We start from the raw sequence: 24,702 nt of genomic DNA, 5'->3' as shown, positions 1-24,702 counted from the left end.
CCACTGAGCCAATCCTTATGTTCAGCCCTTCCAATCAAAATGTTGGATGGCGCCAGGGCCTTCTCACAAGGGTCCGCTCAATGCCAAAAACACACAGAGCCTGCAGGAAGATAAGTTCTTCCACTCTTTGCCAATTCTTGCTTGCCTTTACTCCTGGCTGGCTCGCCAAATATGTAACAGAAATTTCAGGAAACTTAAATTTCTAGGATTTGCAGAGCAATAGGATTGGCAAGAGGACCTAGTAATTGAAAATCCATAAGTTTATTTCCAATTGTCGACAAAGGAAAACAATGAACTCAGTGGAATTCAAGTTCCAAAAGCTGAGACCCCGAACAAGACAAAATGGCTCTTTTTATATTATTCAAGACAAAGAAGCTTCTTCTATACACCTGATTGGCTAATTACAATTTAAACATACAGAATTCTTACGATCAGAACAGAAATACATGCATACATTAAAACTGCATCATCACTCCTTACCCCCTCCTGTAGCCTTCCTCCTAACCTTGCTTCTGAATGTCAACTATGTGTCCTTATCTCAGTAGTTTATGTTATGTCTTTTTACTGGTGCCAGCTTCCATCCAAGTCAAGATGCACTCATTATTCCTTTGCTCTAGTTTTTCTAAACTCCAAGCCTTTATTTCAAAAACCATCTCTCTGGCTGACAAAGGTGACTCCATCTTTTTATAGTTTTTTATTTCAACAAGGAATATTTCCACCACAATAGATGTCTTCAGCACCATATTTCAAATGAGTTCATATTCTTCTGTTAGTTTTCCCCATTGTCCAACTTTCACCATACATAGAAATTGGGAATACAGTGGTATTGGCCAGCCTAACTTTAATATTCAATAATATATCTTTACACTTCAGGATTGTGTCTAGTTCCTTCATAGCTGTCCTTCCAAGTCTTTTTATTTCTTGATGGCAGTCACTGTTCTGATTAATATTCTCCCAACTGAGCCAAGATATGGAAAATCTCTCACTGTTTCAATGTCTTCATCATCTATATTAAAGTTATGTAAACCATCTGTTGTCATTATTTTTGATGTCTTTATGTTCAACTGTAAGTCTACATTTACACTTTCTTCCTTGACTTTCCTAAGTAATTGTTCAAAGTCTTTACTATTTTCTGCTTGTAGTATCATGTTATCTGCATATCTTAAGCTATTGATGTACCTTTCTCTAATTTTCATGCCTCCTTCCACTGAGTCTAATCCTGCTTTATGTATGACATGTTCAGTGTATGAGTTAATCAGATATGGTAATAAAATGCAGCCTTACCTAACTACCTTGCCAAGTGGAAACTGTTTCTTTTTTCTATATTCTGTCTTAATAACAGCTATTTGTTCCAAGTACAGATTATGCAGCAGGACAAACTGCTGTGGCATGCCCATTTCTCAAAGTGCAATTCATAGTTTTTCATGACCTATACAATCAAATGCTTTGCTATATCTGCAAAGCACAGGCTGATTTTCTTCTAAAATTATTTGCTCCATCAATCAACCTATGTTTACAATATGTTCTCTACTGTTGCTTCCTTTCCTGAACCCAGCTTGGATAGCTGGCTTTTCTCACCCCATATATGGTAAAAGTCTTTGACTAGAATTTTCAGTAACATGTTGCTTGTGTGAGAAATTAATGCAATGGTTCTATGGTTGCTGCAAATCCTGGTTTTCCCTTTCTTGGGCATTGGAATGTATATTGAGTGTTTCCAATCTCTGGGCAATTGTTTTGTTGTCCATATTTGTTGGTAGATTACAGTTAAAATTGGTTGACTCTTGAAGGAGGTCTACTGGTATGCCATGTGTTCCTGGTAATTTATTTCTCCCATGTTTTCTCTGGGTGTAGCTTCCACTTCACTTTCTAAAATTGTAGTTTCATCTTCAAATGATTCTTCCTTGAATTAATCTGCCATTGTTTCATATTTTATATAGTTTTTCAGTGTCTTGTTCCCATCATCTTATTATTTGGCCATGGTGTTTTAGTTGGTTTAGAATTCCCTTTGTGGAAGAGATCTCCTGTTCTTCCTTCATTATTACTAGCTTCTATTTCTCCTTATTGATTATTATAATAGTTCTCCTTGTATCTACTCACAAATCACTGAACAGTTGAATTCAGTGTTCTGACTCCTGTTTCTGTCACCTTTTTATTTTTGCCTCTTTTTTGTCCTTAACTGCTTTCAATGTTTCATCTGCCATCCATTAGGCTTGACAGTACATTTTTTTAACATTATCTTTAAATTCTGAGGAGAACTTTATGTTGTATTTTGGAATGATGGTTGATTTAGTGTTCTCCTTTAGCTTCAATCTGGCAAGATCAGAGATCAAATGGAGAAAGCCACATGTTTTGACATTGAAAGCATTGCTTAATAATTTGTGAGAGGCAGAGTTCACTTGTGATGTGTCAAAGATAGGATGCATTTAACATGCAGGTTTTTTTAAAATGCAAGTATTATCAGCTACCAGGAGGGCTGATAATTATAAAGATACTAACAAGGGTGGAGGAGAGTGAATTCAATTATTTTCTTCAGCAATTAATGTCCTCCTAATGCAAATATAACCTTCAGGGGAAGGATTTCTCTCAGGACTTCAGCAGGGAAAGAAAGGCTTATTCTTTCCCCATCCCTGTTTGTTGGGATCCAAATAATTGCCAGCTTCCCCATCTGACACTCCATTAAGTCTGCACTTAAATGCAAATGCATATTTGTCATGTCTAGTTTGGCCCTGAGATGTGCCTGTCTTTAGCAAATTCATAATGCATACACTTTTCCATTAGAAATAATGGGGGTGTCCGTGCCGCGGTGCGACACACATGCCATGGGTGCACGCCCCATTACTTCTTCCAGGGTGCATGAGGCCGTTTTCCGACACAGCTTTCAGCATATGCTGAAAGCTGCGTAAGGCACGCTCATGTATGACGTGGGTGCACTGTATATATTTTAGGCTGATGGAAATAATAGTGCCACTCTATTCTCCTTTGTTCACACCTCAACTGGAATCCTTTGTCCAGTTCTGCATATCGCAATTCAAGAAGGATATTGACAAGCTGGAACATGTCCTGAAGAGGGCAACCAAAATGCTAAACAATTTGGAAACCGTGCCCTATTAGGTGCATCTCAGGGAGCTGGGTATGTTTAGTTTGGGGAAGAGAAGGTTAAGAGGTGACATGATAGCCATGTTTAAATATTTGAAGGGATGTCATATTGAAGATTGAGTAAGCTTGTTTTCTGCTGCTCCGGAGACTAGGACCTGGAGCAATGGATTCAACTACAGGAAAAGAGATTCTACCTCAAAATTAGAAAGAACTTCCTGACAGTGAGAACTGTTTGACAGTGGATTACACTGCCTTGGATAGTGGTGGTGTCTCCTTCGTTTGAAGTTTTTAAACAGAGGCTGCATAGCCATCTGTTGGGGATGCTTTGATTGTGTGTTGGCAGGGGGTTGGACTTGATGGCTCTTGTGGTCTCTTCCAGCTCAATGATTCTATCATTCTATAAAATAAAAAATGCTCTATTATGTGCTGTATTACACTTTACCTAATTTTATTTTTGAGAACTAACATTTACCATATAAAATGCAAATCACTTGAAGAACAGGGAGAAATAATAGATGTAAAGGTAAGGAAGGAATTGCAGAGAAATTGAGAAAGTTGGGATTTTCCCCATAACCTTCTACAGGTTTTGTAAAGGAAAGAAGATAGCTGCTTCTTCAAGGCTGCACACAGTCATACATACTCTTTGTTCCAATTACACAGACTCAGTTTAGGTGATCATTGCATGTGGAAGTATCTGTAAGCTTAAACCTATTTGCAATAGCAAGAACAGGACTTACTAACTAAATATTTACCATAAGATACAACCCACAGTCCATTTATTCCAGAAGAAAAAAATTCTATTGAGGTGAAAGAACAAAAAAATAGAATAGAAGAGATAAAGCAAGAATGGCTGGACTATCATCTCTATGGTAAGAAATATGCAACTCTGATAAACCTTGTGTTCTGTTCCTAGAATATTTTAGTGTTGGAAGTCTGTGATGCTGATCCAGTCACCAAAGATGACACACAGTTTACTGTCCTGTTTGACTTGGCAAAAATCCAGCCTGGAGCAACAGACCTTGAAATATTCTCCTTAAAACCAGAGGTAAGGGCCAAAATGTTAACTTGAAAACAATATTATCTATATTTGCTCCTCAAATGAATGTCTGCTTAGGTAGCTTTTATTCTTTTGGTTTAGTAAATACTATAATTATTGAGTCTTTGCTATGCCTCTGAAGTACAATTGCTGTCAGGTCCAGCAGATGAAGCTGAGGGAGAATTAGAGATGGATAAAATATTCAAAACATTGTCAGAAAACATGTTTGTAAAGTGTTGGGAAACCTTGATCTGTGGTATCCTGGACTGATGAGAATCTTCACAGTTTGGGACTTACTCTGCACAAAATTCCCACATGGTTGTCCTGGGCAGAAAACAGCATTTTCTGTACAGAAATTAATATTTCTACACATTAGACCACATAGTCAGAGAGACCAACAATGTATGTTTCTGTTCAGTCAGACAATATGTGATACTAGAGCCTGCAGAACTAGAAGAAGATTCTGAATGTCTACTTCACATGTATCTCTCAAAATTTGCTGAGAATTTCCCTTGTGAAATGTTGACCCTGAAAAAAACAACAACTTTAAAGTCTGCTTATGAAAAATAATATGAACAACCTCCTATTATGTATTGTTTGATGAGATTTACAAGTAACATCTGCAATTCAATTTTATGTAAAGTGTACATAGCATTATTAATTTATTTTTAAACATTCCCAGTGACTGCAGCAGAAGATGAAAGAAGTTTAGTAAGCTAGTACTCATCAAAAACAGTTGTAATTCTACAATGTGGGGAAGGAGGAGACACATACATTTATTTCTTTATCAAATTATTTCTAGCCCATTCAACATCAAAAGATCTCAGGACAGCATACAGGTAAAATCTATGTAAAAAAGTTTTAAAAAATTTAAACAACAAAGATAATTTAAATAGAGTAAAAGCATGCTTAATGCAATGAACAAGTTTAAAACATATTTAAAACATTAGTCTTTTTTAAAAAGTTGAACATTAAGCTACTTAGCCAATGAACATGAACTTGCTAGAGGAACTAATTTATAGGGGCTAATTCATGGTTTTGCAATAAAATACTAGAAAAATAATTTCAATAATATAAACAAAAATAGAGTTAGGGAGCCTAATGTTTGCAGCAGCCATGCTGTTCCATTAAAATTGATAAAAGGCCAAAATCATAGAATCATAGAATCATAGAGTTGGAAGAGACCACGAGGGCCATCCAGTCCAACCCCCAAATGGATGGGATAACCCCTTTATTAAAAACCCCAGTGTTACAAACAAAGAAAGAAACAAACTTGTCAGATGTGAAGTTGAAGGATTTCATGGCCGGCATTCATAGTTTTTTGTGGGTTTTTTGGGCTACGTGACCATGTTCTAGAAGAGTTTCTTCCTGAAGTTTCGCCAGCATCTGTGGCTGGCATCTTCAAAGAATGCTTGCCTGGAAAGGATTTAGGTATATATTGTGTGTTACCTGGAACAGAACAATCCACATGCAAATCACTCTGCCTTTCCAGATCACACAATATATGGATCACCCAAGTCCTTTCCAGGCAAGCATTCTCTGAAGATGCCAGCCACAGATGCTGGCAAAACGTCAGGAAGAAACTCTTCTAGAACATGGCCAAATAGCCCAAAAAAACCACAAAAAACTTGGCAGAATATCAGCCTTAGTTGTATTAGTAAATAAATGTGGCAAAGGGAGACATTTTTCAGAAGTGTAGAATAACAGAAATTTAAGAATGAAAAGAGGCTTTGCATCACTCCTGATATTTTATGTATGGGATGATTGACTGTTAGAGGATGGTTGTGTGTGTGTGTGTGTGTGTGTGTGTGTATGGGGACAAAGCAAAAAAGGCGATATGTAGAACTGTATGGTATCTATATTTTTTAACAGAAGCGGTAGGAGCTTTATAGAGGTGGTAGGGAGAATAGATTAAAACTGTGGTATGCAGAAAGGATTAAATGCTCCCTCTTCTAGGGCTCTAATTCTTTACTAAGGTGCGTTACAGACCGTCCATTTGGGGCGGCCTGTAGGTGCTCCTTTCCCCACCGGATCGGGGCCTCAGCTGCCAGAATGGCAGCCTCTGGGGCCCCGATCCGCCGCTTTCCAGGCCGCGGGGGAGCGGCAAAAGGCCGCTTCCCTGCGGCCTGGAAAGGGGTGTCCTTGGGGCCGCTTGGCCCCTTTCTCCTTTGTGTCGCTGGCGCAGCCGTTTAAAGGCTGTGCCAGCGACGCAAACTGTGGAAGGGCTCCGTTTCGGAGCTCCTTCTACTGCCGCGGAAAGGACGCTCTATGCGCCCTCGTGCGGTGCAAAGACGTCACGTCTACGCCGCCCCTTTTGGAGGCGGCACGTTCATGATGTCATAATGGCAGACCCCGTGTGGAACGTGCGCCGCCATTTTGTACGTCCTGGGGACGTATTAGGTTTAGGTGCGTGCGTAAGGCACGCACTTACCCTAACCCTAGTACATCCCCAGGACATACTTTACGCCCATCTGTAATGGGCCTAAGATACTTCTCAAAGGTACCGTGAGTAATTTCAGCGAGTTTCTTCCTGCTACAAGAACATATTTGAAAACCACAGCATTTTTAAAGACTATTCGTAATTCAGGACTTATTCTGTGCAAAATTTGCATGTGGTTGCTTTGTGCTAAAAACAGCATTTTTATATTACAAAAATATAATCTTTTTCCACTTCATAATATTTTAATGCATAAATGCTGATTTATGTGCATAAAATGCTGTTTTCTATGCAAATCAACATTGTGCAAATTTTATGCAGAATAAATCCTTATTACAGTATTTTTGGAAAATAATATTTCAGTGCAGAAATATTAATTGCTGCACAGAAAATATAAAACTCAGGCATGTTTGATCCATGTTATGCTGTAAAAACAAAAGTCTGAGGATAAGTATTGCGAGTATATAGTCAGAGAATTTGCACCTGGTCCTGTTCCTGAACATATGTCTTTGCATCTGCACATGGATAATTTATAGCAACGTTTGTAATTCTTGAGTAGAGGACTGTAAACTATACAGTGGTTGGATCCCAGGTACGTTCAGACTGTGTCAGGAGCTCAGTGAAATGTATCTGTTCATTTTGCATAAATTCCATTTCTGCATTTGGTAGGCAATTGGTCATTTAGTCAGTGGCTTTTATGTTCCCAGAAAGAAGATTGTCCGTATAATTATGAATCTCTGGAAGTGGAATTCAAATTGGCGGAAATGTAAGTGTTTTGTTAGATAAAATCTAGGAAGAAAATAATAAGTTCTGGTTTTGGTGTAATCTTGGGAATTCTCCTTTTACTTTGATTGTCTACTAGCTAAGAGAAGCTACTATGTTTCTGTTAATATTTGGGTTTTAATAGTGCTTCACACATTTTTATGTTTTGACTATATGTGGATCTCACTACTTTAGCATTGCTTGGTCTATCAAAGGGTAACAAGAAGGGTGCCAGTATTACCTCTATAGGAGGGAGTTCTAAATCCTAGGAGCAGCCACTGAGAAGGCCTTTTCCTATGTTCCCGCCAGATGTATCTGTGAATGTGATGCGATGAGAGAAAGGAATCTTTGGATAATAATATTATTTTATATTGCATATAAAGAACTACAGAGAGACCCATCATGGTTCATGGGTCTGCATATTGGACTAGGACTTTAGGAGAGCAGAATTCAAATTCGCTTGTAACCATCTACACCCACAGGGTGATCTTGGACATGTCACACACTCTTATCCTCAAAGGAAGGCAATGACAAACCTCCTCTCAATAAATTTTGCCAAGAAACTCCTATGATAGTGTCACCATAAGTCAGAGTTGACTTGAAGGCACATAACAGTGGTTTCAATGAGCTAAATTACTTTATTGTTCTTAATTCATATTATTAAAATTATGACTATTAGAATAATTATGATTTACTTGATCATTATTGATCTATCCATGCATCCAGAGAGACATGTGCTGTCTATTAAACACAGAGAGGAAAAAAACCCCTTTAAATTTTGGTGAACAACTTACCTATTCAAGAGTCAGTTCCATATGTGGGTTTAAGGTTGCTGTAAGCTTGAAGCAGCTTCTATTTGTGTGTAACTTTTTATCATCTGAGAAGTAAGAAATGACCCTTCCTTTACCAAAATCCCTGTAGTCACCCTCAAACCTTTCTTAAAAGTCACATTTATAAGGTTCTCCTTTCCAAATCAAATTAACTCATTTTTAGCCAATAATATCTATCAGGTCTCTATATTAAATATTTTGATTTTCTTGTCTCTGTTCCTGTTTTGGTTTGTAAAGCAGATGCTCACAAGCTGCGCATCTCAACTCCCAAGTGACATACAGGCTTAGTCTCTCTTATCTGAAACGCTTGGGACCAGGAGTGTTTTGGATTTCTGATTTTTTTAAAAATTTTGGAATATTTGCATATACAGCCTGAGATACTGTATCTTGAATATGGGACCCAAGTCTAAACATGAAATTTATTTATGTTTTGTATACACCTTATATACACAACCTTAATAATTTTGTGCATGAAAAACAATTTTTCCTTGATCAGATTTATTTCTTTCCTTTTCTGTATTTCAGTCTAGGACCTCCTGAACAGCTGGTTTCCAATGATGTCCTAGTGGTAAGATTTTTTTTCTTTTGGATTTAAAATTATATTGATTCTTATTCTATATTCTGTGTTGTTATGGATACTTCTCCTTAGGAAGTACTGCACTCTGCAAATTGTAAGGAGAGAAGAAAGAGAAGAAGACATAATTAAATAACAGCCCCCATTGCTTTTGAATTGGATTTTGTCCTAATATTCCAGCTGCAGTGATTTATATCATAACTTTCATTTTCATAGGCCCGTGAACTCTCCATCTTGGATATCAAGCTGAACAGGGAAGAGAATGAGAAGCTGTTGGAAGGTTGGTCTCTCTCTCTCTCTCTTAGACATTATGTCAACTAGTGTATTACCAGCTTGTGTCTAGTTGTGTGTTGTTTCTTAGAACTTTCACCTTTGATCGACCAATTGAAAACCTTTTTTTAATTAACTAGAAAGACAACCTGAATGATTGGAGAGCACATTAGCAAAGTTGATTATTTTTAATGTAAGAATTTATAAATGTAACAGGTGACAGACACCAGTATAGATCTTCTTATCAACATTTATGAATACATGAAAAATAATTAACTTTTAAAATTTGCTCAATTTGTTATTGCTGTGTTTATCAGTTGAAAAGTTTTCAACTTGCTAATCACAAAAATGTAAATATCTGTTCTGAGACAGCATTTGATAATTTTATTTGTTCTGCATGGTGTATGTACCTCATACAAATGGGTTTTGTACTGTGCAGAGACTCCATTTGGACTATTCTAGAGCTGAGTATCTTGGTGGGAACCCCACCCATCTCTCTTTTCACACATCTTCCAACCCACCAAGTTATTGGCCCCACAGTTTCTCTCCATCTTCTTCTCTCTACTGCTTCTTACACTTCTCTTTCTATTTTTGTCATTCTCTTACCACTATCTATCTATTTATACAAAAAATTACTTTATTTTACATTCTTTCCCCATTTGCTCCTTCTCTCCCCCCTCCCCCGCCTGATTTTATGTCTTCTACAGTTGGCCCTTTGTATCCACGGGGGATCCATTCTGGACCCATCCATCCTGCAGATAAGAAAAAAACCTGGACCACAAGTCCCATTGTCCCCAATGGTTGTGCAATGTGCATGCAGCTGCTCGCACAGCTACATGCATGTGCTGCCATAGAGAACAATGGGGCTTGCTCTCCATGGATGCTCAGGTCTCTAGATGGCAAGCCTATGGATGGTGAGAGTCCACTGTATTTCCCTTTCCAAGCTGTGTTCTGTTTGCAGTCAGAAAAGCTTGCTTTCTAATGCAACCTTAGAGTGCCTCTTTTGTTTTGGGGGAAGGGTATATTATAAAGAATTGTGTCATTTGTTGGGATTTTATGGATCAGGCACAGAGATTCAAATTCTTTTGCTGGGAGAAGTATCTTCAGGTGGCAGTCTGGGCAACCTAGAATTTACTGCTGTTGTCTGTGTCAACTACCATATCTAAGCTTAAGAAGTTGAGATCAGGTCCTTCCGTGTGCTAAATGTCATCTAAGTGCCCCCCAAATGTCATGCAAGTGCCATGGGTGTGATCCCCTATGGTGCTATGGAAGTGGAATTGTGGCACCCGCTCAGTTCCCATCATGCACTTGTAACTGCACCATGGGGAACACACCCATGGCACTTGCATGTTGTTTGGGGGGCATTTGATGACATTTAGCACACGGAAAGATCTCCGTGTGATAAACTCCTCAGTCTCACTCTCAGTGGCTGTTCTAGTATCAATGACCATCTCGGTTTTGACATCTGCAGCAAGGTCTATGGAGCCTCCTTCTGCCATAGCGTTGTTGAGCTCAAAGCCTCTAGTTCCACAGTCTACTACACTTGTGGTAATGGAGGAATCAGTCTCAGTGTGAGGGGAGAAAGTGGGGAAGGTAACTCATTCCAAATTGGTCTGTAAAAGACCAGCCTTCCCAGAGAATTGTTCCATATTAAGGAATGAACTGGGTGCTTCTGTCGTGAAGGAAAAAAGGACTCAAAGCCCTCTCTAAACATTGCACCATACCATTGGCTTTGCCTCCATCAAGCTCAGCACAGTCAGCATTGATGGGCCCTATTACAGCTGTTGCTAAAGTATCTGAGGCTCCCTTGGTTTTGATGGTGGTACTAGTACCAACCTTGCCTTTGATCTGCTGACCAGAGTCTTCTTCAGAACAGCCTGTGTCTGCATCAGGTACTGGGGTACATCAGATGCCTTCAAATTGTATACCATTGCTTCCAAAACCTCTCCATGTATGTGTGAATGCTCATATACCTCTTCAATGCCATTATGTCAGAACTACTGATATAGAGAAAATTCTTCATAGGTACTGATGTGAGCATTTATGGAAGGAATGTTCCACTTCCTATAATTCTGTTCCTTTGCACTATCTAGATTAGAATCAGGTTCCCTAGCAGGAGCACCTACCATTTTGCATTTCCTGTTAAATTTACATGAACAGGATTTGGCTTTTTTTTCCTTTGAAAGTTTACTTGCTATGGCGGTGGCAAATCATCCAGTGTCTTTCATTTTGACCATGCTGTTCTCAAATCCTGTAGTTAAGACATTTCTCAAAGTTCTAGTGTACCTTTACCCACCAGTGACTTCATCTACTCCATCATGGTGATTATCTGTGGTCATTTTGCAGCTGGCCCATAAGCCATTTGAGGCAATGGCATTTATTGGTGAAAGTTTACTCACACTTAAAGTGGCATTTCTCATGACTGTCCCCCTCTGTGAGCTCATGGTTCTATGTTCAGATGAGCCTTTTCTTGTTTTCCATCAAGACAAGGTGGTATTATGACTAGATATCTATTTTCTTCCAAAAATAGTGTCACAGTTCCATATGAACCAGGACATCTGCCCACTATCAATTATGTCTCTGGAGAGATCCCTACACTGTCTCAATGTACAGCCAAATTTTGGCTTTCTATAGTTAGTGGGAAACAGAAGGGAGACAAGCTCCATGTGCTCTAAGATGGTCAACTATTTATTCAGTGTTTAAAAAGCTCAATGCATTTTGGCCACACTAGGTCTTTTTCAGGGGCTGAAAACAAATATAAATATATTTAAAATAAATATTTAAAAAGATAAGACAATCATCAAATTTCATGGTGGACCTAGAAACAGAAAGGACTGTTGTTTTGCAGGCCGAGACATGCACAGTAGGAAGTGACTCTGCCTAGGTGCATAACTCATTTATATGCGGGCACAGAGGTTCACTTGAAAACCACAGCTACCGATAAGCAACCCTTTCATTTTAGTACTGAATATTTTGCACATTTTGATATTTCTTATACAGCAGTATTTAGCATGATGATGTATTTGATAGCTGATGTGTAAAAATATTCAGTGTGTGTGTGTGTGTGTGTGTGTATAATTGTAAAGTAAGCATGTTCACTTTGGGATGTGACATTTCATATTCAAATTATAAGTATTAAAGTTTAATTTCAGTGGGTTTTGAATACTGAAGTTTTATTCCAGGCCAGTCTAATTTCTGAAATGGGAAAAAGAGGGAGCTGACAGAAGAGAACATATGTATGTCACAGTAAGCATGTTTTAAAGTTAATTTATACATTTACACATCATTTGGTGTTTTAAAGTGAATTTATACATTTATACATTAAAAAATATAAATTTATAGAGTCTTCATGGGGAAAGTATCTACAAATTCTTCAATTATGTAACCTAACAGTTTGAATTGTTGTTGTTGTTTAGCCAACACAAATGTTGTGCTCACTGTGCAAGAGTCCTATGAAGGAACACAGAAGACATCCAAAGATAAAGATTCCTTCCGCTTCCATTGTATAAAAACTTGGGAACCAGTACTAAAAGTCAAGATTCAGGTAATGGCCACTGTCAGTTATTTTGTGTCCAGACACAGTATCAGGAAAGTGTAAAAAGTATATTTGTACCAGAACCTACTCCTTTTCAAAGCTCTATTCCCTTCTGTTTCCCATCAGATTCAAGTGCTGCACAAGATTATTAAGAGGCAGCCCCATATTTCTGTGCCTCCTTGCCACTACAAGTCTACCTTGTCCTCCCCACTAGTCATTTGCTTTAGCCTATGATGTTCAAATAACTTACAAATCACATTTGCCTATGAACTAAAGCAGGGATTTAAATTGTGCAGCCTGCCGAAACTCCCAATATGCCTCTGGAGTCCCTGATCTCTGACGAAAAACAAATCTTTTAGCCTAACATGACCGTTGCATCCACAGAAACCACCAAACCCTATCTCTTGATATTGCTGACCCTCAGTGTCTTTTCTGGGTCTTTTCAAAACTTGAAATAACTTTTCAATCACTTCTGAATTTGAAAAAAAAATGGGTTGATGTAGTCCATAAAGGTCTGGATCTGAATGTCAGAAATATGATGGGATGACTCTGGACCCTCCACAATTGCCCACCTCTGAATTAAATTATCTGCTGAGGCCCACCACATCTAGTCCAGTCTTCTCATTTTGTGCAGACTGGTCTCCTCTCTTCCCTCCATCCTTGGGTAATCTATGTAGGTTTCCCCCATTTTTGCCAGCTCTTTTTGAGTTCATATACCAGAAGTTTCCTTTGTACTTCCACTTTCTTGCTTAATAATCCTGATGTTCAGTTCTGTATTCATTGCCCTAGTGTCCTTAAAGGCTTCTCTAACTAGCGAAACTTAGCACAGTCACCATCCTGAAATAAAATGCTCAGCTTGTTCTGGCAGCTCATACACTGGGCAAGGTATAAAGGATTATTAAGTCAAATAAATTCATTGTAGTAGCGCTGTATTATATTGCTAAGTTCTTTGTTATCATGTAGCAAGTGTCCAGTATCTAGTGGTTTAGCTACTGGCTTTGCCAACAACATTATTTGAGAAATTTTAGTGAAAGATTATGGTCCAGAAAGAAGACTTTAGGCTGAAGAATGTCTCTTGGACCAAGAGGTTCTGGTCTGCTGTGTTTGGGCTGCATTGCAGATCCTAAGATTGCTTCTGCTCATATATGTAGTTGCTGTAACTTCCCTTAATTCATTTGATGGCTGAAGGGTAGGTTAAAAATAAAATAAAATTGCTACAGTATTACAATTTTGAGTATAATGTTTGCACCTTATGTTAGTTGGTAAAAACCTTTTGTTTTGTTTTGTTTTTTCTTTCCAGGATGTTTCAGCTGAAGAGAATGGTTCTGACTACCCTTTAGTTCTACCTCTGAAATGGCTTCCAGTGGGATTGCCAATCAGAGTAGGTCTACTGGTAGATGAGGCAAGTTTTGTTCTTTTAAATACCTGTTTACCTAATAATAATAATAATAATAATAATAATAATAATAATAATAGTGTGGTAACACAGACTTCATAAATGTTGAACTTGCCACTTCAAAACCAGATTCTGTCTGATGATGGAAGATAAGCAGGGTCAGGCATGATTAGTTCTTGGAAGAGAGAGAGAGAGAGAGAGAGATGGCAGGTACATAGAGATGAAGCCAGAATACAGGCTCAGATATTTTAGTGATGTTCTTATTGAAATCAGTAGTCCTTCAACAAAATCTGTGTTGCTTACACTGGATTCCATCAAGAAGTAGCTACCAAGAAGTGCTCTTCCTCCTTCTGCATGTTGTGAATTAGAAAGCATTGGATTTATTACTTGCAATTTTCAAACCTCCAACAAAGCTCTATCATTGATTTAGTGAATCTTTGACTGGGAAGGTGGAGCACTTTCTTGAGAGCATTAGAGTGCATCCATGGTTGCCGGATCTAAATGTCATTAATAGAGAGTAGTGTTAGCTGGTAGTTTAGTTCACTGTATGTGTCCATCATAAAGAAGTGCATACGTATGATGCACAATAGGGATACAGTGGCTATCACAGTTCAGATGGAAAATATAATATTTTGGAACTTTTATCAGTTTTTCTGTCATGGTTTGCCTTCAAGATCTTTCTGATTTATGGTTACTTGGCCTAAGGTGACCCAATCACAGAATTTTATTGGTAAGATTTGTTCAGAGAGGGTTTCCCTTTGCCTTCCTCTGAGGCTGTGGGAGTGTGATTTGGCCAAGGGTCACCCAGTGGGTATCCATGGCTGAGTGAGGATTCAACTCCTGGTCTCCAGAATTGTAGTCCAGCTCTCAAACCACTAAACCACACTCATTGTAGTTTTTCTACATGTCTAATTAATTACCCCGTTAAGAAATGTTCATACTCATGTTGTTTGCTTTCAGGGTGCGGCTTTGGAGTTGTACCTCCAAGTAACTGGTTGGTAAGACACTGCATTAATCTCTTTAAAGTGCTCTTCTCTAGTACTTTTATTTCGAGGGCATGCAGAAGAGACAAGAGTCTTTCTTTCCCTAAATAATAAATAGATGGCTCTACAAGTAATTATAGATTTTTTGCCAGTCAGCTAAATGAAGTCATGCCTTTTTTGCAGATAACTTGTTGCTTAACAACTTTGTTCACTGTTGTTGTTTGCTCGCTGCATTAGGTTTCCTTCTTTTGAGTTTGCATTTGTATCTATCCATTTTAGTGCTCCGTATATTAGGCTCATATGGAGACAATGGTCTCATTACAGTTTAAAGAAATCTTACACTAAATCCATTTACTAGTTCCAAATGGAGTAAACTCATTGAATCAATGGAATTAATATGCGTACTGACTTAGCAAGTACTGTTGATCCAGTGAGCCTGTCATAGAAGGGTCTAACAGTTGAACGAAGGACTTAGGGGTTCGACAGACCACCCCAAAAAGGTGGACTGAAGCCGTCCATTTTTGCTCCTGAGGGAACCTGCAGCAGCTAAACCATGCTGGCTCCTTTTGCACCAAAAAGAACCCGATAAAAGCAGGTACTTTTTGGCACATGTGGGCACTGCCATTAGTGCGCCATTAGCGCACTCTGGTGCATCAGTAACACAGGCGTGGCACCCCAACATACAGACACAGTGCCATGCTTGCATCATCATGATGGCCCCTGTGGGGACAGGAAGCCACCATGAAGGTGACATCCATACGGACTAGAGTGTGCAGTTGGTACACACTCCCGAACCTTAGAATCAGCACAGGCACACTGCTTCCTGCCCGTCTATCTCAGGCCTTAATTGATTCATCATATGGGTTTCAATTAATTACTAATATAAACATGTATCACAGTAAATAATAATGGAAAAATGTTCTTGCTTTATTTCTTTTTTTGGATGATACTTATACAGTAAACATCAATTTAGAAGATACTTATTTATCTCCTTGTAATGAGAGAGAAATTTGTTCAGTTCACATTTCCTGAGCTAATATAGCAATAGCATGTACATTTCTATACCATTTATCAGTGAACTAAGCACTCTAAGTGGATGCAAGGCTGAGTGGACTTTGGAGCCCTGGGATAGAACTCACAATCGTGTGACTTGCAGTGCAGGCATTTAACCATTGTGCCACCAAGACTCCCTGGTGTAATAAGTAAACCAAAGTACAATTATACTTCCAAATTTAAGCATTTTCCCAATTTTTGCAATACAGTTGTACAGTCAGTCAAAAATGTGTGAAAATGCCATTGAATAATTTTTTTTGTTGCCTCCCAACCATACACCAGTGCACAAACACACCACCTGCAACCTCCAAGTATTTCCCACATCTGCCCAGATGTCATCCCATTGCATGGCTGCCCCTTTGATCAGCCATACTGTTGCATATGTGATGCTCCACCAGTATAGTGCATCAGTACATCGGTGTGTGATTGATACATTGGCAAAGTACAATCATAGAGGCCCCCCATACATGCTTCCTTCACCCCCTTCACCCCCCTTCACCCCATGCCCCCCTGTTGGACTGTCTGGTTTATGTATATTGTAATTTAATCTTTTGGTGTTGTCACACTTTCATTTATTTGCTTTGTTGCAGCCTTGCACACACATCAGGGCATTTATATGCAGGCACAAAGATGCACATTTTCCACCTTGAGTTGGAATTCTCTTTGCTCCAATTTTCAGCCCTGGAGCATGGCTTCAGTCCAATTTTTAGCTGCTTTTGATATGTGCATTCTCTAAACACCCTGTCTTCAAAGCAGCTGGAAACTGTTTTATTTTGCCTATCTGTTTCACCCCTTATTTGTCAACTGTATGTAGCTTATGTAGCTGCTGCTGCTGCTGTGAAAACAGTCTGTCCCTTAGTCCATGCTTAGGCAATGACATGGCTTTCTCCCTCTGACCCAGGCCACAGAATCTTGATGTGCGCTTAGGATATGAGCTTTGTGCTGATGAGCAGGATTTCCTGCAGAAAAGGAAGAAGGTGGTTGCTGATGCTTTGAAGAAGCTTTTCCATCTAAGACGAGACCTGCTGGAGCATGAGGTACTTATAATGACAATGATTTGCAGAGCATTAAAAACATTTGGTAATACAGTAGAGATGTTTGGATAAGGGAGACAATTTATTTGCATAGTTTTGTATATGATATATGGCTAACTGCAAGCATGGATGATTTGATGTTTCACATAATCGAGGCCCTGAGAATGACAATGCTATATCATTCAGATGTATTTCCTTTCCTGAAGATGCATATATTCCTCCTGTGAACTTCCTTCTTCATTGTTTATTGGGCCTTAATCAGAGGTGAGAATTACAAGGCCCTCGAGGTGTTTTTGGATTGGAATTCTCAGCAGTCCTAGCCAGCATAGCCAGTGGTGAGACGTTTTGGAAACTACAGTACTGCAACATGGAAGCTATAGGAAAACAGATTCCACTTAAACATTAGGAGGAACCTCTTGATGATAATAGCTGTTAGACAGTGGAACACACCGCCTCAGAGTGTATTAGAGTCTCCTTCATTGGATTTTTTAAAACAGAGGCTGAATGGCTGTCTGTCATGAATACTTGTGTCCAGTTCTGGGCACCACAATTCAAAAAGGACATTGAGAAACTGGAGCGTGTCCAAAGGAGGGCGACTAAAATGGTGAAGGGTCTGGAAACCATGTCCTATGAGGAATGACTTAGGGAGCTGGGGATGTTTAGCCTGGAAAAAAGAAGGTTAAGAGGTGATATGATAGCCCTGTTTAAATATTTGAAGGGATGTCATATTGAGGAGGGAGCAAGATTATTTTCTGTAGCTCCAGAGAACAGGACCCAGAGCAGTGGATGCAAGCTGCAGAAAAAGAGATTCCACCTCAACATTAGGTGGAACTCCCTGACAGTAAGGACTGTTCGACAGTGGAACACACTCCCTCGGAGTGTAGTGGAGTCTCCTTCTTTGGAGGTCTTTAAGCACAGGCTGGATGGCCATTTGTCAGGTATGCTTTGATTGGGATTTTCTGCATGGCAGAATGGGGTTGGACTGGATGGCCCTTGTGGGCTCTTCCAAATCTACGATTCTATGATTCTATGATTCTTTAATTGTGTCTTCATGAATGGCAGGGGGTTGTACGTGATGGCCCTTGTAGTCTCTTCTAACTATATGATTCTGTGATTCTGTCTACAGAACCATATAATTCTCACCCCATTCTGAATCCATAAATTCAGTGATGCTCTGCTCCACAACAGACAACCCCCATAGATTTATATGGTAAAGCAGATTGCTACATTCAGCCAGTGGAATCTGATAGATAATTTCCTATTGCTTGGTGGTGGTTCCAGTGGTTTATACATATTGAGCCCCCCTTATCCAAAATGCTTGGGACCAGAAGTATTTGGGATTTTGGATTTTTTCAGATTTTTGAATATTTGCATATACATAATGAAATATCTCAGAGATGGGACCCAAGTCTAAAAATGAAATTCATTTATTCTTTATATACACGTTCAACACATAGTCTGAAGATAATTTTATATACAATACTTTTAATAATTATGTGCATGAAAAAAGCTTGCATATATCGAATTATCAGAAAGTAATACTGTACAGTAATCTTAGATTATTTTGGCTGATGGAGTTTAGGACAGGGCAGCTGGCATTGCTTGTATTTTTCGTTATGTCATTTACCTTTTTAACAGGTTCCAGTGGTGGCTATTATGGCAACAGGAGGTGGACTCAGGGCTATGACAGCGTTGTATGCTCATCTTTTAGCATTCCAGAAATTGAACCTGTTAGATTGTATTTCATACATTTCCACTGCTTCTGGATCAACATGGTAAGCTTTTAGGAAAATGTGTTATATTTAACTAGAATCCTAATTATACTGGGCATAATTCAACAGAAATTAGGGATGCTGACATTCAGTTGAATTGAGTGGAAGAAGCACACATTTTAGCATGGTTTCCCATGGGTTGCAATCACTTCCATAACATTATATACAGCAGTCCCTTGCCATCTGCAGGGGATCTGTTCTGGATACCTCCCCACAGATAGCCAAAATATGGGTCCTTAAATCCCATTCTTTTCAATGGGTGCACGTGCATGCACATGCACCCATTTTAAAAGTCAGAGCTTGCTACCTGCAGAAGCTCAGATCGATGGATGGCAAGTCTGCAGTTGGTAGGGGTGTGCTGTATTTCATTAGATAGCAGATTAGGGGATCAGGCTTTAAATTCTGTTTCTGTCAAGATGAGTTACAGCTTCTTTCTTTTAGTTAAGAGCAGAGAGACATGAGGGTCATGTTGATGCTGACACCAGTTGATATTGATATTAATTTATTAATACTGTACAACTAAATTTTTCATTACATTTCAACAAGTGACCTCATTGAAGTCATCATTTTGACCTATAGTGACATGTACTCCTAAACTCTGCCTGCAGTTTTTAATCTGAAATTTGGGTCCAAAACAAACTGCAGAAATAATCCAGTTTAAGACCACTTTAACTGCCCTGGCTCAATGTTATGGAATTCTGGGATCTATAGTTTTGTGAGACATTTAGCCTTCTCTGTTAGAATGCTCTGGTGCCATAACAAACTGCATTTTCCAGGATTCCCAAGTATTGAGCAGGGCTTCAAACTAGATTATTTCTGCAGTGTGTTTCAGTCCTTGGAAGGCATAAATACCTTCAGATGGATCCTACTCCAAATTTCATCCAATTCTGACAATCAGAAAAATAGTTGCTTGATTTCTAGTGATAGTGGAAGGCTTTTGGGTTTGCATTTCTGAACAACAGCTAAGATTTAAAACACATGCTAAATCGGAAAGGGCTGGAATAGATGGCCTTCTTTACATGCTGCACTCTCCCAAGCCACCCAGAATCCAGCCAGCTGCCAGACGTGAGTGGCTTCAAGACACTCCACATGCCGCTGGAGCATCTTGATGTCATCTTGGGACTGCAGCGGGGCCGGGAAAGACACCTCTTTCCTGGCCCAAATAAGAGTGGATCTTTTACACTTATATTTGGGTCAGGTTCAAGGTGGATTGGGGCCACGGCATGTGTCTTCAGTGGAGGTGGCTTCAAGCCACCCCTTTCAGGCTGTCTGTTCCATCCCAAAGTCTTTGAATCAGTTTGAGCTGAACTGGGCCATTTTACAAAGTGCCAAACTAGGAAATGAATCAAATCATGTAACTGGTGCACACATACTCCTAACTCTGAATCATTTCTGCAAATGGCTGTCATTTATATATGTACCGTGTGTGTGTGTATGTGTGTATACACACACACACACACACACACACACACAAATGGCTGTCATTTATATACTGATATATATACTGATATATATACCTCTAGCAGACAAATCCTTATTTGTTTTTTTTTTTAAATACTGATGTTTCTTCCCTGTTTTAGGACTTTGACAGATTTGTACCAAAATGCTGACTGGTCATATAAAAGCTTGGAAGAACCCATCAAAAGAGTTAAAAAGCAAATGATGAAGAATAAAGTAAATATTATTTCCTTAGAACAGTTGAAGTATTATCACAAGGAGCTGGTGGAGAGAGTTGAAATGGGGCACCTTTCATCTTTTACATCTCTTTGGGCACTGGTTCAAGAAGCTGTTTTGCATGATGAGGTATGTTGACAATATAAAGAAAGGTCTTTCAGCCCAAAACTAGAGATTAATATACTTGACACAGGGACACTGATGGACCTTTATATTTACAAGGACATCTCTGTCTTCTAAATGGACTGCTGTGAGTTCGATCCTAGACTCCAAGATCCACTCAGCCTTGCATCCTTCCATAGGCTGCTAAAATGAGTACCCAGCTTGTTGGGGGCAATTAGTTTACACATTGTAAACTGCTTAGGCAGTTCTTAGTTCACCAATAAGTGGTATAGGAATGTATTTGCTATTGCTATTGCTATCTAGAAAGCTACTGTTAATTAGTTGAAAGAACACAGAGAAAACAGCTTTAGATGGAAAAAAATGTAATATCTCATGTTTTTAGATAGCATTTTGCATGGGGAGGTCTTGTTCCTCAGCATTACTGTGAGAATCAGGAATAGCTGGGAGCAATATGGTAAGGGACCAGGAACAATGGGGAGGTGGCAAGAAATGTGTTGGACTGGGATTTAAAATGTTTTCCTAGAGTGAAACATTTTAGCTCTGTAATTGTGTGTGTGTGTGTGTATGTGTATACACACACACACACACACACACACACACACACATATATATATATACATACATATATCTACATATCTATAATATCTGCTGATAGTTCAGGCAGTAGTGTGCACTATGCAGGTGATATTTTAATTAACTTTTTGATATCAGAAATACTGATTTTTTTTTAAACTGAAATTTATATGCCCAATAGAATATATGAGATGCATATAAAAAGACCCACTTCTGAAAGTGATTTCCAAGTTGTTCTAATGTGTAATTGTGTTTTTCCCCCCCTGCATTTACTTTGATATTAGCCAAATGACTGTAAACTCTCAGAACAACGTCAGGCTTTGGCTCAAGGCCAGAACCCATTCCCTATCTATACAGCTATAAATGTCAAAGACAGAAATGTCAGCACCTTTGATTTCAGAGGTAGGTGTTCTCATAAGAACTTTTCTACTATGATGTAGTTCCTTTGGTCATTGCTGAATGCTTCAAGCAATGAAAGATAGGAGGAAGGAAAATTGATACTGACCTGAACCGATTTAGGATCCTCCTATTTTATTGTATATTCCATTTCCTGGAATTGTTATGGACATATTGTACAGGGCTTGTGGTGGGAATGCTTAACTATGGGGCAAACCTGGCCTGGTGTACAGACCGCCCAAAAACGGCGGCCTGCAGGCGCTCATTTTAACTCCGGAGGGACGCCGTAGCCACTAGACTGCGCAATGTCCCTCCGGAGTTAAAAGAACCCATTTTTTCCGAGTTCCTTTACCGGTGCCCAGGTTACAATGTGAGTGCGCCAATGGTGCACTCGTGACGTTACGGATGTGCCATGATGTGTGGACACCATGCATCTGTTACAGCAAAATGGCAGCGGCCATGCCGACGGGATGCCACCATCAGGCTGCCGCCATTACATACTAGGGTTCCAGACCATGCGGTGGCTGCATGGTCTGGAACCCTAGTGTCGCTGCTGCCATGCCCCTTCCGGCCCATCTGTCTTGGGCCACAAAATAAGCAGGTTTCTGGCCACCTTCGAGGTTAGGTATTTAGATGATGCATGCCTTGAAGCCGGCTGGAAAGTGCACCCAAGCCATGCTACGAGGAGAAAAGCCAGACTAAATAGGAGCTGGATTTTCCCACTTCTTCCTGGAAAATGTGTGCCTTCGCATGTATGTATAAATGCACTGGCACCAGTGCGGCTCTAAAGGGGTGTCTTTTCCAAGCCCTACGCCTGATTGTGCATGTAAACGCCTCATCTCAGGAGTGCATTTAACAGGAATGGAGCTGCCGTACCCAAGTGGTGAGGGTGGCAATGCCTCAAAAGAAACCATGGCCCAGTACACACTGCCAGGACGCAATGTCCTGGAGGCAATAGTAGGGCTCAGGACTGCGCACCAACCTCATGGTCCTGAGCCCTACTACGTGTGGGCGGTGTCATTACAGCACCTCCCTGCCCACACGGGGGCATGTGCAGCCGCTCTAGCTGGCTCCTTTTTTTGTCCACAGCATTGCCGGGTGGTTTGGTTGGTACGGCAATGCTGTGGACCAAAAACAGGTGCTTACAGACGGCCCTGAAAGAGATGGCAGCTCTCATGGATACGAGTACAACATACACCAAACAGACAGCCAAAGAGACAGTCATGAGGTGAAAGGGGTGAAAGGTGGCATGATTGTACCTTGCCAGTATCTACATTGGCACACCTTGGCTCTGATGCCCTGTCCTGGTCAAGCGCTGCACAAGCCAATGTATACAGGTTCACAGGGACAGAAGGTGGTTCACTCCTGAAAAGGGTGGATAGGGATGGTGGGGAGAACAGTAAAAAAAAGTACCCAGAGATGCGGCTTGAAGTCACGCCATAATATGCGAACTCCAGCTGCCTTGGGAGTGGCTTCAGAAAAACAGCTTCAAGCTGCTTTTTCCTGCCTGTCTGTTTCGCCTCTATGTTAGATTCTCCCAGTACATGATTCTGTGAGGAGTTACAGAATCTTAAAAACAGAAAATGAAAGATGTAATATCTAATCTACCACTCTTTCCTCTTTCACATTTTAAGGTCTTTATCACACAAGTCTGCAGTCCCGCCACAATTGTACTCTTTTAAGAATGGAATCATACCAGTTAGGCATCATTTCTTATCACAGTTTCCCCCATGATAGTGATCCAAGGTTGTGTGATCTGTTTTCCACACTGTCAAACATGTCTTTCAGGAGGGAGGAGGGAATGAGTGATTGCAGCTGCCAACTGCCATCTGAAGCCAGCTGGTATGTGAATGTGCACACAATGGGAAGGTGTTGGCAATTGTGATCACTGCTTCACCTCCTTCTGAAGTGTGGGGCTGCTGCATGCACATTCACTCAGCAGTCCTGTACTTTGGGAGGCAGGAGGGACAAATGATCATGTCAACTGCCTCCTGAAACCAGCTGCTGTGGGGTTTCAGGGAGGTGTTGATATCCACAATCGCTGCCAGGGGCAGAAAGGGAGAAGAGCAGAAGCATACCTACTCACACCATGTGACTACCTCAGAAGCAGAGCTGACACAGAAGGGATCTATTGCACAAAGGGAATAATGGAATAGTAGCGAGATTGAGAGCCTATTGACGGATTTTGCCCATTAGTGAAAAGGTGCACTACAGTAATGAATGGAATGCAAGGCAGCAGCAGGACAGACATGATGTTGTGTGCTAAGTACTGGCCAAATATGTTTTATCCTGTTAAAATTTAGCTGTATAGCCTCGTGTGATATAGTCCTAAGAGATACAAGGATCCAGTATAATGCTAACTTCTCTCCTGTACTAGCCTCATTTAGAATAATCTGCTTTCTTTCACAGAGAGTCTCTCTCTCAGTGTCAACTATTTTAACATTTACAATGAAAAACAATAGTTTAGAATTTCAAATTGCAGTTACAGCCTTATTTAGTCAATTATGTAGATGATGTAGTACCTCCATATCCAAGTCTTATAACAAGTCTCCATTGTTTTGCCCTCCAAAATTTCTTTTGTAAATAATTGCATGGCTATAAGAAATTCCTTTTCACAATGTTTTTGTTGCTTTCTGTATTTGTTGTTTTTGCTTTTGTTCTATAAACATAAATTAGTACAAGTACTTCTGTAGTATAGATCATTAGCTGCTATTTCATACATAGGATTTAGGTTTGGGAGAAAAGTGGATTTCTCTGTTTCTTATCTCAGTACCAGGCCTTTGAATGGGCATATCTATTGGAGTGTTTGCTTGACAATTTTATATTTCTTTTTTGTATTAGTGATATGACTTTTGAGCTGAGGAACATTCAGTCTTTTCTGTCATATTGTTTGCAGAATGGGTGGAGTTTAATCCTTATGAAGTGGGGTTCCAGAAATATGGTGCATACATTCGTGCAGAAGATTTTGATAGTGAATTTTTCATGGGAAAGGTTGTGAAGAAGATCCCAGAATCTCGGATTTGTTATCTGGAAGGTGAGTTAAAAACATGGAAGAGACCAACAAACTCATAGCTTACTTTAACAGTCTTAAGCATTCAGTATTCTTTCTCCAAAGTTATTAATATTCCATTGCAGCAATCAAATTATACTAATGAACA

At 39.7% G+C, this 24,702-nt stretch overlaps 1 protein-coding gene across 1 annotated transcript in view; it reads left to right on the top strand.

The window, feature by feature from the left end:
• The window catches only part of PLA2G4B (phospholipase A2 group IVB), an 89,912-nt gene that overhangs the window by 50,326 nt on the left and 14,884 nt on the right, over positions 1 to 24,702 (top strand). Inside the window, exons 4-15 of the mRNA XM_089523148.1 lie at positions 4,010 to 4,141; positions 7,277 to 7,335; positions 8,687 to 8,729; positions 8,952 to 9,015; positions 12,422 to 12,549; positions 13,841 to 13,942; positions 14,897 to 14,934; positions 16,874 to 17,009; positions 18,645 to 18,781; positions 20,359 to 20,581; positions 21,433 to 21,550; positions 24,441 to 24,578. Of these exons, the coding sequence (XP_089379274.1) occupies positions 4,010 to 4,141; positions 7,277 to 7,335; positions 8,687 to 8,729; positions 8,952 to 9,015; positions 12,422 to 12,549; positions 13,841 to 13,942; positions 14,897 to 14,934; positions 16,874 to 17,009; positions 18,645 to 18,781; positions 20,359 to 20,581; positions 21,433 to 21,550; positions 24,441 to 24,578 (1,318 nt within the window). The remainder of the gene's footprint in view (positions 1 to 4,009; positions 4,142 to 7,276; positions 7,336 to 8,686; positions 8,730 to 8,951; positions 9,016 to 12,421; positions 12,550 to 13,840; positions 13,943 to 14,896; positions 14,935 to 16,873; positions 17,010 to 18,644; positions 18,782 to 20,358; positions 20,582 to 21,432; positions 21,551 to 24,440; positions 24,579 to 24,702) is intronic.

This window comes from Sceloporus occidentalis, unplaced genomic scaffold (assembly GCF_023333645.1).
Source record: "Sceloporus occidentalis isolate IW3139 unplaced genomic scaffold, rSceOcc1.0.p SCAF_4, whole genome shotgun sequence".
NCBI lineage: Eukaryota > Metazoa > Chordata > Lepidosauria > Squamata > Phrynosomatidae > Sceloporus > Sceloporus occidentalis.
Note: the sequence above shows the minus strand (reverse complement) of the source record. Positions and strands in the feature narration are given on the sequence as shown.